The sequence below is a fragment of the Doryrhamphus excisus genome, linkage group LG14 (assembly GCF_037039965.1).
Source record: "Doryrhamphus excisus strain RoL-2023G ecotype Guam linkage group LG14, RoL_Dexc_Guam_v1.1, whole genome shotgun sequence".
NCBI classification, from domain to species: Eukaryota; Metazoa; Chordata; class Actinopteri; order Syngnathiformes; family Syngnathidae; genus Doryrhamphus; species Doryrhamphus excisus.
The window spans coordinates 8,115,133-8,133,343 of NC_136370.1; the positions used below are offsets into that span (position 1 = coordinate 8,115,133).

At 43.0% G+C, this 18,211-nt stretch overlaps 2 protein-coding genes and 1 long non-coding RNA gene across 3 annotated transcripts in view; 2 read left to right on the top strand and 1 right to left on the bottom strand.

The window, feature by feature from the left end:
• LOC144901707 (uncharacterized) overlaps positions 1-7,709 on the top strand; it is a 59,845-nt gene extending 52,136 nt beyond the window's left edge. The window contains exon 2 of the long non-coding RNA XR_013629771.1: positions 7,544-7,709. This is a non-coding gene — a long non-coding RNA (uncharacterized LOC144901707). The remainder of the gene's footprint in view (positions 1-7,543) is intronic.
• fancm (FA complementation group M) overlaps positions 1-7,709 on the top strand; it is a 42,925-nt gene extending 35,216 nt beyond the window's left edge. The window contains exons 19-24 of the mRNA XM_078796267.1: positions 1,509-1,615; positions 1,695-2,074; positions 2,184-2,271; positions 5,087-5,399; positions 6,265-6,562; positions 7,077-7,709. Of these exons, the coding sequence (XP_078652393.1) occupies positions 1,509-1,615; positions 1,695-2,074; positions 2,184-2,271; positions 5,087-5,399; positions 6,265-6,562; positions 7,077-7,197 (1,307 nt within the window). The 3' untranslated portion in view covers positions 7,198-7,709. The remainder of the gene's footprint in view (positions 1-1,508; positions 1,616-1,694; positions 2,075-2,183; positions 2,272-5,086; positions 5,400-6,264; positions 6,563-7,076) is intronic.
• Positions 7,710-9,136: 1,427 nt separating this feature from the next.
• On the bottom strand, positions 9,137-17,735 carry slc25a29l (solute carrier family 25 member 29-like). Its single transcript, XM_058091481.2, has 4 exons — positions 17,237-17,735; positions 15,674-15,717; positions 13,345-13,428; positions 9,137-10,893 (listed from the first exon to the last, which is right to left on the bottom strand). Exons 1-4 carry the CDS (start codon positions 17,268-17,270, stop codon positions 10,123-10,125), a joined length of 933 nt encoding a protein of 310 aa, XP_057947464.2. The 5' UTR covers positions 17,271-17,735; the 3' UTR covers positions 9,137-10,122.
• Between the last annotated feature and the right edge of the window lie 476 nt (positions 17,736-18,211).

Sequence of the window (18,211 nt, forward strand, 5' to 3'; positions counted from 1 at the left end):
TCATTGGGTTTGCACGCAACTCACATTCACACCTATGGATAATTTAGAGTCTCCAATTAAGGATGGTTTTGGAATGTGGGAGGAAGCCACATTACCCGGGAAGAACCCATGCACACACGAGGAGAACATGGAAACTCCATCCATCCGTTGTCTATACCGGTTATCCTCACGAGGGTCGCGGGCATGCTGGAGCCTACCCCAGCTGTCTTCAGGCGAGAGGCGGGGTACACCCTGGACTGGTCGCCAGCCAATCACAGGGCACATATAGACAAACAACCATTCACACTCACATTCATACCTATGGACAATTTGGAGTCGCCAATTAACCTAGCATGTTTTTTGGAATGTGGGAGGAAACCGGAGTACCCGGACAAAACCCGGGAGAACATGCAAATTCCACACAGAGATGCCCGAGGGTAGAATTGAACCTGGGTGTTGTAGCCTGCGTGCCTACCACTTGCTCACCATGCAGCCCACATGCAAACTTACTATTTTAAAAATTATCATGACCACCCCTTTTCGGGCACAAGATATTGCCACTGTTCACTCGCGACACAATCCGGGTTTAAGCCCTAAACATGTTGCACATAGTAGGTGGAATCAGTAGGTGAACAGATGGATGGAGGCTTGAGAAGTTGCTAGAAAATAAAATCGCAAAAATGGGGAAAAAAAACAGCAAAAACCGAAGTTGACACTAATAGGCTGGTGGTGCTTTTCCATTGCTGCACGGCAACCAAGTGGTTAGCATGCGTGGGCCACACAGCTAGGAGACCTGAGTTCGATTCCACCCTTGACCATCTCTGTGTGAAGTTTGCATGTTCTCCCCTGCGTGGGTTTTCTCCGGGTACTCCGGTTTCCTCCCACATTCCAAAAACATGCTAGGTTAATTGGCGACTCCAAATTGTCCATAGGTATGAATGTGAGTGTGAATGGTTGTTTGTCTATATGTGCCCTGTGATTGGCTGGTGACCAGTCCAGAGTGTACCCCGCCTCTCGCCCGAAGACAGCTGGGATAGGCTCCAGCACGCTTGTGACCCTCGTGAGGATTAGTGGTAGAAAATGAATGCTTTGGCCAAAGCAGACATTACTTCTAGTACCTACTCAGTCACGGTTCCAAGCAAAACCGAATATTTCCCCGTTTATGTGCACACCAACAGATGGTGTGTTTGACATCCACACAGTGGACAGTGAGGATTGTTTTCGACATAAGCGAGTGTTGGATGACCTTCATTGTTACCTTCGTCAAGGCTGGTATATGCACCTGCTCCTCCAAAAAGATCTAACCTCACATTGTGGCAATGAATGTAAAGGCTGTGATTGGTCATTTTTTATTACAGTACATTGCGACTGACTGGTTTTCTCAAGTTTCCTGCAGGATCACTGTAGTTTTTGATGGGGTTCTTCCACACCAAAGTCATCCAATAATTTCTTAATGGACCGTGCAACTGAATAAATGAGTAGATGCATGGAATGATGATGATCTGATGTCCCTGTTTGTGCTCTGTCAGACTCAGAGATGCAAGGAATATACTTGAAGTCCGTGAGAAGCCCTGCTGTCACCAGCAGGCTCAAAATGTCCTACAGAAAGCACAACAACACGGACATCTTCTCTCAGGTAGACGGCATATTCTGTCATCAAAATGATGTTTTAAAGAGACAGGTGCATTCCTTTCGCCTCCACTCTTTGATTCCAGGTGCCCGAAGTGGACGAAACATACGAAGAAGACAGTTTCGTGGTTGGTAGTGACGCGGAGGAGAGCTCAGAGGAAGAAACCAAAGAGGAAGTGGTTGAACTCATGCCAGAAGACTCGTACGTTGATGGGAGGAGGCAGTATGCCACGCGACGACGCGTCTTCTTTCACAAAGCCCGGGCGACGAGTGCAGCTCCAACAGAGGGCCCATGTCCTCCAGGGAAAAGCGGCAAGCGTGGCCGAGTTCTCCGCTTGGCAGATTCCAGTGAGGAGGAACAGGAGGACGTTTCTGTACTTCCGCAGACCGTCATCAAGGTTCAACAGGAGCAGAAGTCGTCTTCCTCCATTGCATCAAAGCTCAGAGAAGAACAGCAAGATGAGCGGTAACAACAACAATCATGGCCACACCATGGAGGATGTGGTTAGCACGTAATACACATAGTACAGTTCAGTACATAGTTCAGCTCATGCAGTGCTTGTGATCGCCTGTAGGTGTCGCCAGAGGATAGAAAATCAACATCTGCTGTCTGACGGGCTGGACTTTGACACGTCATCCATTGGAGAATCCAGCAAACATCAGGTAGAGCAAATGTAAAAAAAAAAATAAAAAAAAAATATATATACAGTGAAGAAAATAAGTATTTGAACACCCTGCTATTTTGCTATTTCTCCCACTTAGAAATCATGGAGGGGTCTGAAATTTTCATCGTAGGTGCATGTCCACTGTGAGAGAGATAAACTAAAAAGAAAAATCCAGAAATCACAATGCATGATTTTTTAACAATTTATTTGTGTGATACAGCTGCAAATAAGTATTTGAACACCTGTGTATCATCTAGAATTCTGACCCTGAAAGACCTGTTAGTCTGCCCATTAGAAGTCCACCTGCACTCCATGTATCATCCTGAATCAGATGCACCTGTTTGAGGTCGTTAGCTGCATAAAGACACCTGTCCACCCCATACAATCAGTAAGACTTTAACTTGTAACATGGCGAAGACCAAAGAGCTGTCCAAAGACACCAGAGACAAAATTGTACACCTCCACAAGGCTGGAAAGGGCTACGGAGCAATTACCAAGCAGCTTGGTGAAAAAAGGTCCACTGTTGGAGCTATCATTAGAAAATGGAAGAAGCTAAACATGACGGTCAATCTCAATCGGAGTGGAGCCCCATGCAAGATATCACCTCGTGGGGTCTCAATGATTCTAAGAAAGGTGAGGAATCAGCCCAGAACTACACGACAGGACTTGGTCAATGACCTGAAAAGAGCTGGGACCACCGTTTCCAAGGTTACTGTAGGTAATACACTAAGACGTCATGATGTGAAATCATGCATGGCACGAAAGGTTCCCCTGCTTAAACCAGCACATGTCAAGGCCCGTCTTAAGTTTGCATATGACCATTTGGATGATACAGAGGAGTCATGGGAGAAAGTTTTATGGTCAGATGAGACCAAAATAGAACTTTTTGGTCATAATTCCAATAAGCGTGTTTGGAGGAAGAAGAATGAAGAGTACAATCCGAAGAACACCATCCCTACTGTGAAGCATGGGGGTGGTAGCATCATGCTTTGGGGGTGTTTTTCTGCACATGGGACAGGACGAGTGCACTGCATTAAAGAGAGGATGACTGGGGCCGTGTATTGTGAGATTTTGGGGAACAACCTCCTTCCCTCTGTCAGAGCATTGAAGATGGGTCGTGGCTGGGTCTTCCAACACGACAACGACCCGAAGCACACAGCCAGGAAAACCAAGGAGTGGCTCCGTAAGAAGCATATCAAGGTTCTAGCATGGCCCAGCCAGTCTCCAGACCTGAACCCAATCGAAAATCTTTGGAGGGAGCTCAAACTCCGTGTTTCTCAGCGACAGCCCAGAAACCTGACTGATCTAGAGAAGATCTGTGTGGAGGAGTGGGCCAAGATCCCTCCTGCAGTGTGTGCAAACCTGGTGAAAAACTACAGGAAACGTTTGACCTCTGTAATAGCAAACAAAGGCTACTGTACCAAATATTAACATTCATTTTCTCAGGTGTTCAAATACTTATTAGCAGCTGTATCACACAAATAAATTGTTAAAAAATCATGCATTGTGATTTCTGGATTTTTCTTTTTAGTTTATCTCTCTCACAGTGGACATGCACCTACGATGAAAATTTCAGACCCCTCCATGATTTCTAAGTGGGAGAAATAGCAAAATAGCAGGGTGTTCAAATACTTATTTTCTTCACTGTATATATATATATATACAGTGAGGGTCATAAGTATTTACACCCCCTGCGATATAGTTCTCCCTCTTAGAAAATAGGAGCTGAAATTTTCATCATAGATGCATTTCCACTCTTAAAGACATTCATTCATTCATTCCTTTTCTACCACTTTTTCCTCACGAGGGTCGCGGGGGTGCTGGAGCCTATCCCAGCTGTCTTCCGGCGAGAGACGGGCTGGTCGCCAGCCAATCACAGGTCACATATAGACAAACAACCATTCACACTCACATTCATACCTATGGACAATTGAGTTGCCAATTAACCTAGCATGTTTTTGGAATGTGGGAGGAAACCGGAGTACCCGGAGAAAACCCACGCATGCACGGGGAGAACATGCAAACTCCACACAGAGATGGCCGAGGGTGCAATTGAACCCTGGTCTCCTAGCTGTGAGGTCTGCGCGCTAACCACTTGACCACCGTGCCGCCCTCTTAGAGACATAATCTAAAAAATAAAAAATGAAAAAAATGGAGGAGTGGTTAATGCGCAGACCTCACAGCTAGGAGACCCGAGTTCAATTCCACCCTGGGCCATCTCTGTGTGGAGTTCCTTCCGTGCTTGCATGGGTACTCCGGTTTCCAAAAACATGCTAGGTTAATTAGCGACTCCAAATTGTCCATAGGTATGAATGTGAGTGTGAATGGTTGTTTGTCTATATGTGCCCTGTGATTAGCTGGCGACCAATCCAGGGTGTACCCCGCCTCTCGCCCGAAGACAGCTGGGATAGGCTCCAGCACGTCTGTGACCCTCGTGAGGGTAAGCGGTAGAAAATGAATGAATTTGTCAATGACAACACGATTAACATTTTCCCTTTTCTGTTCATTCCAACACAAGAAAAGGAGTTAATTTCAGCTAGCTTACAACGCTGTCATTAGGATCCACCTATTTTGACTATGAATTGACTTTAGCATTTCACTATTTTGACTAATTTAGACTGAAAAAACCCTCTAACAATGTTGCATGGTTTGATATACACGATGTGGTCATGCATTAACACGTATTATGTTGTATTTTGATCATTTAAAACACTAACAAGAATCACAAAAAGTCAAAGAACTAGCATAACATAACGAGTTTTACTGCTTTCCATTCTATGAGTTGTCCACTCATCACTATTTTCCATCTCCAGCCATCCACCACCTCAGACGTAGCAGCTTCAACCATCTCCGAGTGTCCGGTCTGCATCCTAGTGGACAGTCGCTGCATCAGCAGCGGTGTTGAGCTCGTGACCAGCCTGCGCCGGCGCCACGGCGCCTCGGTCCACGTGTGCTCGCTGGACGGCAGTTACTTCATTGTGAGCGGCCGCATGGCGGTGGAGCGACACAGCCAGTCGGACTTGGCGTCCATGCACAACCGCAAGCGACTGGCTGAAAGGGTGAACGGCATGCAGGAGTTGTTTGAGCGAGTTTGTTTGATTGTGGAGAAGGACAGAACAAAGCCAGGTCAGTCTACGTCACGTCATCCATTCACCTGAACTGATGAAGACATCTTGTCTTCTTGATGATATCTCAATGATGTCATGGGAAGCAGTTTCCCAGCACATGTCTGACTTTTTAGTACACCCTGGACTGGTCGCCAGCCAATCACAGGGCACATATAGACAAACAACCATTCACACTCACATTCATACCTATGGACAATTTGGAGTCGTCAATTAACCTAGCATGCGCAAAAAATGCTCATGCTAACATCTTGCATGGTAGTGCTGTGGGTGAAAATGCTACTATTCAAAGGTTAGCATGCTAGCAATGCCATATACAGTATACCGTATATGAGTGTCTACCAATGTAAAGGGCTAAATTTGCTACTGTTACCATGTTAACAATGCTAAAATGATAATGTTAGCATGCTAACACCTAGCATGATAGTGCTAAGTGTTGAATTACTGTATGTGTCTACCCATGAAAATAGTAAAAAATGCTAGAATACTAGCCATGCTTGTTATGTTAACATTAGCATGCAAACACCTAGCATAATAGCACAATGTACCAGGAATATATACAGCTAAATGTACTGAACAGGTGTTTTTTTTTTTGGTTATATGCACAAATTCCCAAAATTGTCAAATTTCTGGATTCAGACAGTGATCCAGATCACCCCCCCCCCTCCAAATTCCTGAAAATTTCACATCAAATCAGAGCTTTTCAAGTTATTTTGAACAACAAGTGAAAAACACCAGCCAAAACTTTGTGCTGTGCTTGGTGGAGGTAATAAAGTGGCAAGCATTAAACACACTTTACTATGTCATCATTGCGATATAAAGACAATATGGCCGTCATTTTTACTTACATGTGTCCCCTTGCCTAGGCGATACATCCCGCCCCTTCCAGCGCACTCGTTGCTACGACAGCACGCTGGCGGCGCTGGTGCACACAGGTGTGCGCTTGCTGTGGAGTGACGGCGCCGAACAGACCGCCGCCCTGCTGGTCGAGCTGGCGGAGCTGGAGAGGCGCAAAGGCCAGGGCATCGTTTCACCACCAGGGGAGGTTAAAGACCAGCACAGGCAGCAGGCCCTGCAGCTGTACTTGAGTTTGCCCGCTGTCAACTACGTCCATGCGCTCAACATGAGCCGCAACTTCAGCTCGGTCGCACAGCTCATCAACAGGTATTATTGCAAATGTTCCCATCGGAAATAATGTTGACAGAAGTAATCTGTTCCAGTGTCAAACTGTCACTATCATAAAAGTTTTCATTCATTCATTCTTTTTCATTAATTTCAGCCAATCACAGGGCACATAAAGACAAACAACCATTCACACTCACATTCATACCTATGGACAATTTGGAGTGACCAATTAACCTAGCATGTTTTTGGAATGTGGGAGGAAACCGGAGTACCCGGAGAAAACCCACACATGCACGGGGAGAACATGCAAACTCCACACAGAGATGGCCGAGGGTGGAATTGAACCCTTGTCTCCTAGCTGTGAGGTCTGCGCGCTAACCACTAGCCGCCCATAAAAGTTTTATCAACTTAATAAACTTTAAAATTATTTCTTCACCATCTTCTGGATCAGGGGGGTACTAAACCCCCAACTGCAAAAATTGTTGGTTATTGAGGAAAAACAATAAGTATTTTATTTTGAAATAAAATGTGTCAAATCTTCTTGTACCTGCAGCTCAGTGGAAAGCATCAAGAAAGGAGGCGGCATGAGTCGAGCCAGAGCTGAGGAGATCTACCGATTCCTGCGCTATGACTGCGACTCTTTCCTCATGGACAAAGTAGGAAAAGCCTGCTAGCGGTAGGAATCAGATACAAACTCTCAGGGAATCATTTGTTGTTGTTTTGTTTACATTGCTATGGCTGCTACATTTTTACTCACGGACTGGATCAGTTTTTGCATTTTGAGCTTCATTAGGTCATAAGCTCAAAATATTGGCACAACAAATTGGATGGGGGGCGGCACGGTGGTCGAGTGGTTAGCACGCAGACCTCACAACTAGGAGACCAGGGTTCAATTCCACCCTCGGCCATCTCTGTGTGGAGTTTGCATGTTCTCTCCGTGCATGCGTGGGTTTTCTCCGGGTACTCCGGTTTCCTCCCACATTCCAAAAAGGTTAATTGGCGACTCCAAATTGTCCATAGGTATGAATGTGAGTGTGAATGGTTGTTTGTCTATATGTGCCCTGTGATTGGCTGGCGACCAGTCCAGGGTGTACCCCGCCTTACGCCCGAAGACAGCTGGGATAGGCTCCAGCACCCCCCGCGACCCTCGTGAGGAAAAGCGGTAGAAAATGAATGAATGAATGAAATTGGATGGGACCAGCTTGCTTCTGGCGTATATTTCTTGTACATTCTGCTCTAAGGAGTATATTTATTTAATGGAGAATTTATTTTATTAATAATGCCAAAACATACCAATATTTATCAAATTAAAAATATTTGTCATAATAACGGAAATGTACATTTAAAGGAATACTTCACCTTTTTTTGGAATTTTGTCCAATCCTTATAAGACATGAACACAGGTCTTTTGTTTCTGTGCATTCTAAAGATATAAAAAGAGCTATAAAAATAGGCAGTTAATTAATGCACATAATAGAACACAACTATTCCACCTAGAAACCCAATATTAAAACACCTCCAAAAAGGTGTTATTCTTTTATATATATATATATATATTGTGTGACATTGTAGTAACAGGTACATTCATGATAACATGTAATACTTGGATGGCATATTATGATTTCACATATCAGCAACAAGTCAAAAACAGCACTACCGTTTGGTAATGGCCTGAGGCATCGAGAGCTGTGGTGAAACTAGTCGCTAGCCGGCTTGTAGCTAGCCGGTGTGTTGTGGTGAGGTGACTACGCCATTAACTAATTCTTCGGTATAACAATGTTAATGATAACAACATCGCTGTAGTTCTGTTACTGTGCACATTACATTCTGTAAATGGAGTATTGTTGTCAGTTTTTGGAGTTTTTTATTTATGTGTCCCATTACGTGCATTCTTAGCTGCCTCTTTTTAGCTGTTTTTATATCTTTAGAATGCATAGAAAAGAGACATATGTTCATGTTTCGCATAAGAATTGTGGATGATGGGCAAAATTCCCCCCAAATGTCAAATTTTCCTTTAAAGTCTCAAGAATGTACATCACAATCAATGTTAAATCCTGTTGATAAAGTGCTATTTTTGTAAGCAACCATTAGGGGTCAGTGTTGTTCCTGCGCAAACGTATATTATGTTTGTGTTGTTCTATTTCTAATTTTATATATGTATTTTAAAAAGTACATTTTTTAAATCCTGTTATCAGTAGTAGTTTTCATGGAACGATATTCAATAAATCCTCCAAATTATTACAAATAATGAAATATGTAATATTTAATGTAATGTAATAATTGAATCGGTAAAACTAAAAAATAGTGAACATTTTTTAAATCATTTTATGGTTGTGATATATAAATCACCAAATTAATTAGTATAGCATAAAAAGTAAAGATGAAAAATTTAAAAAATAGCTATGACTTACTACAGTACTGTAGTAATCAAACCCACTAATAAAATTAAATAAATGCCAATGGCTAAGAATTATTGGAGCAATACAAATGTGAGAACTAATTACAAAACTAACTCAAGTATTGTAGGTATTACATTAACAATAGCAAACTAAAAGTATAATGTTACAGTATCATGACATATATTTTTTCAATAAACAAAAATACATTTCAGAATTAGTAGTCATCACTTTTATTTCAACCATTCATTCTCATGGCACTTGAACGGCTTTGGTGCAAAACACTGCACTTACAGAACAGAGAAAATGATACATTCATGAAGTAGATCCTTTTCGAAACATCAAAGATCAGCATGTGTCAAATTTACATGACATTGAACTGCACATCTTTTCAACAGATGACTGCAGCAAATCATTTCCAAAAGGAAATAAGATGACAGGTTATTTTTTCAGAAGGACATTTAGATGATTGAAGACAATGGCAGATGTGACATTAAAACACCCGAGGAAAACAATTTCATCTCATGTAAAAAATAAACATATTTTTGATTTAACAGTATTACTGATTGCTTTTATTATATTTATTTAGAATACTAAAAATAGAATCACTTTAAAACAGCAGCTTCAAGTGTCAAAAAAGCAGCAGCTGTTACTTTCTCTGCTTGGGTTTGTAGGCAAGCAGCAAACAGCGAAGAACAGCACCTCCTGGAGGGGACAATGTGCTTAACACTGCACTATGAGTTGTGCTTTGACATTGTAACAGAATTTTGGCTCATAGGGACAGAATCAGGAGTAAATAAGTGGATGATTGCCAAATGACTAAAAGTAATACATAACTAAAGATGACACCTTGAATCATTCCATTCCTATGACAAACACAACGACACATGTAATATTTACAACCATGTACATGAAAGGCGTTGTATTCATTTGGTTAAAAAATGCTCAGGTGCTGTTTGACACCACAAGGCAGTTTATGCTCGTGTTCAATTCCACACATTAAGACACATTTTTGGACATGTGGAACCGTTGCTGTCCATTCCGGTAACTCCTGTTGCGAACAGGGTTCGTTAGTGACATTAAAAAGAAGTATATAAAAACACACTGTATGTACAAGTGCAGCTTTTATGGTAATGTATCGTTATTCAATATTCCGCCTTCCTTTGATAGTGGACGTCAGCGAGCGGGTCACAGTGAACAGCTTTAGATGCTCGTGGCTTGAGTCTGCGTCTGTAGCGGCTGCAGTGGCGCGGCCTGCGGCTCGGAGGCTTTCATGACGCACTCCTCATCCTTGCGCATGTACAGCAGGAAGAGAGTCACCGTGGCAAAGGTGGTGGCGTTGACCGGAAAGGCACGCAGCAGTGTAGACGTGAGGCCACGCGTGAACACCCGCCAGCCCTCCTTGCGCACGCTCTGCCGCACGCAGTCTGCGATGCCGCTGTAGCGGTTGACGCCACCCACGCCGTCGGCCTGCAAGCGGGACTTGATGACGTCTACGGGGTAGGTGGAAAGCCACGAGGCGATGCCAGACATTCCGCCGGCGAACAGCAGCTTGGGGATCATGTAAGGGTCTTCCGGCTCGCAGCCCAGGGAGCGCGTCAGCACATCGTACGTCAGGAAATAGACACCAAAACCCGGCGTCTCGCGGATCAGCGTGGTCACCATGCCGCGGTTGATACCTCGGATGCCCTCCTTGTTGTAGATTCTCAGCAGGCAGTCCAGCGAGTTCTTGTACATCTTCCTCTTGGACTTCTTCTCCCCGGTGCCTTGCATCTGCATGCGCGTCTTGGCGAGCTCCATGGGGCAGCAGATGATGCACTGGATGGCTCCCGCCGAGGCTCCTGCCAGGAACTGGTTAAGAGGCGTGTCGCAGCCCAGCTTCCGCATGGCGTTGCCCTGCACGCCGAAAACTATGGCGTTGATGAAGGTGAGGCCCATCATGGGTGAGCCGAGACCTTTGTAGAGACCCAGCGTCTGTGGAATGCACACACGTGACTTGTGTTGTTGAGACAACAATGGCAAAACACTGACATTTAACCAGGGACAAACATCATTTACACACCATGTGGGGGTGTTGACATTCTATTCACATGATTGACAAGATTTTTATTTTTTTATACAATAAATATTTCATTAGGCGGCACGGCGGAAAGTGGTTAGCGCGCAGACCTCACAGCTAGGAGGACCAGGGTTCGATTCCACCCTCTGCCATCTCTGTGTGGAGTTTGCATGTTCTCCCCGTGCATGTGTGGGTTTTCTCCGGGTACTCCGGTTTCCTCCCACATTCCAAAAACATGCGACTCCAAATTGTCCATAGGTATGAATGAGTGTGAATGGTTGTTTGTCTATATGTGCCTTGTGATTGGCTGGCCACCAGTCCAGGGTGTACCCCGCCTCTGGCCCAAAGACAGCTGGGATAGGCTCCAGCACCCCCCGCAATCCTCGTGAGGAAAAGCGGTAGAAAATTAATGAAATATTTCATTATTGTTCTCTCCTGGAGGAGACGCTAATGTCTACTTGGTTATATAAACAACATCACTCATCACTCAAAAGACACTTCCTTTTCCCACCCACTCAGGATAATTACCAGATAAAACAAACTTGTGTGTTTGCACACTTCCACTTAACATTTTGAGTACAAAGGTGCGTTACAATGCATTTACATATCTGACAGGAGCTGGGGAACTAAATGTTACTGTGGATGGCAACCATGACGCCTTCCCAGCTTCACCAGACAGTCATACAGTCATACTACATAGAACGCTTCCCCTCACACATAACGTCCGGGTCACTATGTTGGCTTTGTTGATTTGACACCAGGCTATAATAAACTCTTCTCCACAAGCAAGTATGTCATTGTACCAACCCAGACGTAATTAAGAGTTTGTGATGACTGACTATTCTGTGTGGCCGTGAACATGTCGGGTGGAATGCTTGTGTGTGCGTGGAGGGTGGAGGACGGCTATAGTGCAGGAGTTAAGTTTGCTGATACTCTTTTGGCTACGGATGCTAATATGCCTCCAGCTTTGATACACTGCTATTAGATGCAGATGCTGGATCGGTTTTATTCCTCGATTGAGCCTAACCATCCTCCATCGTCACCATCATGGCTGCGTAATGGAAAAGGGAGGCAACTCCCTGTGGTTGCAGTTCACAATTAAAAATAAGTGGAAGCAAGTAAATACTACAATCATTTCTACTAAGTGGTAAGACAGTAATGGAACTAAATATGCAGAGTCCATAGCAAGTGTAAGTACAGAAGTTAGACAATTCAATCAGCTTATTTTTATTTCATTTTTTTTAAAACACAAAGGGCTTTGTTCCTATTAGATATATAACCACCCACTGACATCCCTCAGCTACGATTTGGCTTGTTTTTATTATGATCCATGTACTGGAACCACAGACTGGCAGCATGGCTCCAACACCACCAATGCTAACGCCTCAAGGAGAAACGGAGCCAAGAGTAACAAGAGCACTCGCCCAGGCTCAAATATTTGTCACTTGCCAAGCCCATGAATGAATCACGACCATCTAGGAACTTCCTAAAGGACAGGAATTTGATGGTCATTGGAGTGCACTATTTAAAGGGATAGTTCATATTTTTTGACATACCCGTCAGCAGTGTAATGCATACTGGCACATATTCACAAAACCGTCCAGGGTGAAATGCCGCTGACAGATTAAAATGCATTTCTTTAGCTTGTAGGGAATTATGAACTCCAACCACTTGTGCCTGATGGTGGCGTCTTTAGGAATTGTAAACAAATGTGGCTTTCCCTTTCGAGGCATTGCTAGCAAGTCAACAGCAGAGCAGCGCTTGGGGGAGGGCAGAGTTTATATATATAAGGAAGTCCGTCCCTCTGTGACGTCACAAAGGGGCAGTTTTACCACGCCTTTTGAAACAGAGCATGTCGAGCCATCCCAAACTTATTTCAGGGCTATGGGTAGTTTAGATAACACACACACTAAGGTATGACTGGGATGCACATTGGCATAGAAACAGGAGTTCAGAATATTCAGTAGGAGAAATGTTCCTATGCCATTCAAATACAATTTTAAAAAAAATGTAAAAAATAATGTTCCCAATATTAGTCAAATGTGGGTTCCTAGTGCTGACTTTAGTGTCAGTGGCGTCCAAAGCTTAATTTAGCCCTTGCAGGGGAATGGCTCCTGTGGTGTAGGAAAAGAGACACCTCCACCCCCTTTTACCCTCAGCAACCCCGATATGCCTTGAACATGCTGGCTGTGTTTAACACGACATTGGGACAGACACTTTAATTAGGCCTCCATGAGACTGCAAGTGGACTCTTGATTTTGGAGGACAGGAGGCCAAAGTCAATGGCTACTCTGTAGTTAAACTGCAAACGCCTGTGACATTTTTTTTTCACGAGGGATTTCACAACATTTAGTAAAGAAGCTTACCGACTCCTGGCGCACAATGGACTGGAAACAATGGTATGTCCCTCGGTATAAAGGTTTGTCCGCATTTTGTACCTGAAGCCGCACCTGAGGATGAGTGTGGTTTGGTTAGTGTCAGCAACATCACATTACAATACAAGCAAGACAAATGGGGTAAGAAACAGTATTTGCGTGCAAAACGTGCTCACAAAAACGTCTTCAGTGTTTTGTTTATTTTTAAAGACAAGACATAAGAGGGAGAGAAAGAAAGACCTTGACGTTACTTACTAGGTCACATATCCGTGGAGAGGTTGTTTATTTCTCTCTCTCTCTCTCATCTACAACACAGTGACACTGTTGCTGTTAAAGACAGCCCCCCCCCCAGCTCCCTCCCACAAGCAGACAACAGCAGCACATGGAGAAAATAATGACATTGAAAAGTCACAACATTCACCATGCTGCTATGATGTTGTCCAACTAGTAGGATTACCTCCAACCCAATGCAATGTGTCAGACACACACAATGTGGAAGCGAAAATTGTACTATAACCAGTATAAAATTCCCAGTACGGCCTCAGATTTTATTCACATTCTTCTATTCTATTATTTTTCTATGATGGACTTTGATGTATGTTGTTTTTAAAGCAAATACATTAAAAAATAAAATTTGAAATTTTTTTAGTACTTGGATGGCCTTTATGTATATTAAATACAGTGGAACCTCTAAATTCAAAGTAAAAAAAAGTCACACATGACAACAGACTTCAGTTGATAATTATATTTTTTGCTTTGGCTTTTGCGTAACACACTTAAGTCAAAGAGCCACAGAGTCGTACAATTAGAAATGTTACCATGTTTGTTTGTTTTTCCAGTGACAAATATGCCTCAAAAGATGGCAAGAAAAAAAAAACATGTACCACGCAAGACATTACCGAAGTAGTGGAAGAATTCTGACAACATTTTTTCTTTTGTTTTTATACAATGCTTGGTGCGCCACCCTTAAGGTAAATATACTCCTGATCAAAATTTTAAGACCCTGTATCCTGAGGAGGTTCTAAGTATAACATTTAAAAAGGCAAAATGGGAGTGAAACAATAAAAATGTTTGAATAAGCAATTTATTGCAAACAAGCATTGAACTGAAATAAACTTTTGATCTGCTGAGACCATAGCTTGAAAAAAAAATAAAACATTCAAAAAGGGACTCAGTAATGAGTAGCTGCGCCGTTCTTATTAACCACCTCAAAAATTTGTTTGGGCATGATTGATGCCAGCGTTTCCAGGTGACTACTGTGGAGGAAGTACTTTGTCAGGTGGTACTGTGAACAGCATTGTCATCCTGTTGAAAAACCCACTAATTATCACACAGACGAGGGCCTTCATTCATGAGGGATACACCCCTGCAACCTCTCCACATAGCCAGCTGCCATTTGACACCCCTGCATAACCTGAAACTCTATTGTTTCACTGAAGGAAAAAGCACCCCAGATCATGGCGCCCTCTCCACTGTTCCGTGTGGAAAACATCTTGGGTGGAATCAAGACATTTCTGTTCTTAAAACACTTCTCTCGCAGATGCCGTCTGATTGTAACAACCTTCATTTGGGCCTAGGATTGTCCTGTGTCTTGGCAGACAGTGGATACTTTGGCCAGTGAACATTTTTTGGGTCAACCACTAGACTTTTTTTGTTCTGTAAACCTCAGGATCTTTGAAGACGTTTCAAATGATAGTCTTACTGCGTCCAACCTCAGCAGCAATGGCACACTAGGAGAGGTCTTGCTGATAGAGTAAGCTACTCGATTTTTTTGGCTCACTCTCGTTTCTTCTTAGAACCCTCTACAGATCCAACTGTGCAAAATGTAAATTCTTGGAACAGATTATTTATATTTCTTGCAGTAAAACAACAAACTAATGAGATGTTGAGCATGCAGCATGCCAGAAGGGATTGTTCCACTGTAATCTAAACTGAAAAAGTCGGTTGTTGATATTATTAATATTTGTTGATATAATGAATCAACTTACTTCCTTATTTGACAGATTGATGAAATTATTGTTGTAGCAGTACAACTGAACCGTACTTCTTCAATGCTTGTCCAGATGTCTCTTTCCCATGTACACAGTGGTTGGGAATAAAGTAAACAAGCACAAATATTTAGTCTTTGCTACGTATTCTGTGGATTTTGGAGGAATCGTTCTTATAGTAAAGTCATCATAGTTGTTCTAGACTAATCTCTCTTGCATGGTTATGTTCAAGACTGAATGTTTAGATTTTAAGACCACATTGAAATGGTCAACATCGGAACGCATCACAACCGAGCCTTGAAGGAGCTCACGCAATGGAGGGGACAACCCACCTTCACTGTGTCAAATGGATGGCCAACCAGAACACCAGCAGCACCTGGAAAAACAGGTAGGCGATTTAAAGTCATAAGTAAAAGACATCACTGTGGCAGTTTGCTAAAGTTAGCATGTCATCCTCAAGCAGTATTCAATGATGCCCACGGCTGGAGTTGGCAAAACTTGTCAAGTTGCTGACAACAGAAATCGGGAAGCCAAAATTTCTATTATGCAAACATCTCCACCTCTTCAATTTAGCTTCAACTATTCCAACCCTACACAACCATTGTCCTCTTTAACCTTAACTAAGTCATTTGCGGCCGTGATGGGAACCACTTTGTAACTCAAGTAAAACAAAATAAATACTGTGAATCACAGACCACAATGGAGTACTACAGCAATCCTCATGAGAATTATGGTAAAAATGAAAAGTAATGAAGTAGAAATGTTATCAGGATCTAAAACTGTCAAGCAATTGCAATGCTTAATCAGATTATTCACAGTGCTGCTGTGGATTAATCACTATTAAATATTCTTTAATCTATATAGAGTTTGTTGCGATCCAATAAGATTTGTTGCTTTTTTGAAAGACTATGTAGAAGGAGACAACTATCTAAATATAGGACAAAGTAACACTAATCCCCCCTACTACTCTTCTCTGGCAGACCAGAAGTGGAATTACGATGCATAGATATCCGCACAGTAAGTGACGCTAACGACAAGTTAAATTGACAAGTAGTCCCATTATAATGTGTTTGAGCTATGGCGAGCAGGTAGGGCCAACTTTATTTTGTGGCAAATGACATTTGAAAAAAATCTGACTGGATGCAATGAGTTATCTTTTGGCAATGCCTGGACATTATTTTCTTCTGTGGTCATGATCTCACCGTTCATCTTGCAGAAAAACCTTCCGGAACACATCTATGAAATATACTGACTCATCTGTCCCATGACCGGACATATTTTCTTCTTTGCTTTGTTCAAGTTGTCATGTCAAAAAGCGCAATTTTTAACAGTGTTTTAGAGACATTTGTGTACATTGGTTCTGTATTCGTGGAATCCAGGCAACATAATGTGACTTTGTCCTAGACCTTGGGGCATCACTGTAACTGTTCTGCATGTTTGAAATAGGAGAGAAGATTACAATAAATGGCACAAACCCGGAAGTGATTTTTTTAAAAAGCGCAAGCCACAGTTGACGTTAATGTAACGTTCCCCCACTATAATTTGTTAAATTGTACACAATTAAACTAGAACATCCACTCTTTGGACTATAATGTGCATTTCATTGCATGTCAACCAGTCAGTCGGAGTCACTCCTATACGTGACAGGTATGGTTGTGGAATGCAACCTGACAAGCCATTAGCGCTTCCGGCGCTTTATCTTACTCCTCTATAGACCTCGTTTTTGTATAAAATGACATGTACCATTCTAAACATGACAATCGTGCTAAAACCCACAGTTGTGACCCATTTTGACGTACTAAAAGAAAAAAAACTATCAGTTAGCATAAACACGGTAACCTGGTTAACGTGGCGACTAAGCTAGCGGCAGTGTTTGGCTAGCTGCCCTGACTTACCTCCCACGCAGCCCGCGGCGAAGTCCAGTGCCATTCCCTCGAAGGTACAACTTATTATACCGATTTGACGATTCGCTGACCGGTTCGCCCTCTACTTTTGCTACAAACAATGTTTTTGTCCGGATGAGTTTGTTGACAACACCCCCCAACCTCCGGCTAAAGCTAACTCCGCTGAGTCGGTGATGCCGAAGCTAAAGCTATGCTAGCAAAACTGTTGACGCGAACGAGGACTAAACGTGTTATTTAGCTACTTGACTTGTGTCTACTAAAGCTTTTCTATTTCTGGTCGTCAAGAGGAGTAGGAGGCGGGTGCTCGATGTAGAAAAAACGTAGACGCGTGTTTGCCCTTTTTAAGGCAGTCCAATCCGCTGTCTGGGTGGAAGACAACTCCCCTGACTCGCACTGGCCGCCCCTCGCTCGCATTGGCTGCTGGCGGCGAAAGCAGCTTGCCCGGGTCGAGTGGGGTTTCAAATCACAACCATCCTAAAACCAACATTGCTATCGCGGCTGACGTCTTCGTTGTGTATGAGCAGCTAAATATTAGGCAGGGGTCAGCGAGGTGCGTTGCAATTGCGATGATGTGCTCCTCCACGGCCACGTCATTAGGTACACCTGCGCCAGTTTAATACTGGCGCTGATACTGCTCTAGTTTAAAGTGTACCGAGTCAAGTGGATTTTCTCTATGTGGGAATAAATAGTGTGAGAAGTTTTAAAGATCACGAGGTCGGTGGCAATTCAAAAAAGACCAAAGTCTAGCTAGTAATATCTCATACACATACATTACACATATCGTTATATTTCAACATGTATATTGTATGTAACAGTCCAAAGAACGGTCATGCATAAGCAGGACCCCATTGCTGTTCAGGTCACTGCTTCCACTTCCTTGGGAAATGATTGAAGGACACTGTGTAACCAAAAATAGTCAAATAGTTAGGAAAGACACCATAGCTTCTTAGCCAAATATAAAAAAAA

Bases quoted from the DNA above. Each gene is read 5' to 3' on its own strand.
- slc25a29l (XM_058091481.2), bottom strand. From the start codon at position 17,270: ATGGCACTGGACTTCGCCGCGGGCTGCGTGGGAG. The intron at 15,718-17,236 runs GTAAGTCAGGGC...CTGTTTTTCCAG, and splicing joins CGCCGCGGGCTGCGTGGGAG to GTGCTGCTGGTGTTCTGGTT. The intron at 10,894-13,344 runs GTAAGCTTCTTT...TGCATTCCACAG, and splicing joins CCATTGTGCGCCAGGAGTCG to ACGCTGGGTCTCTACAAAGG.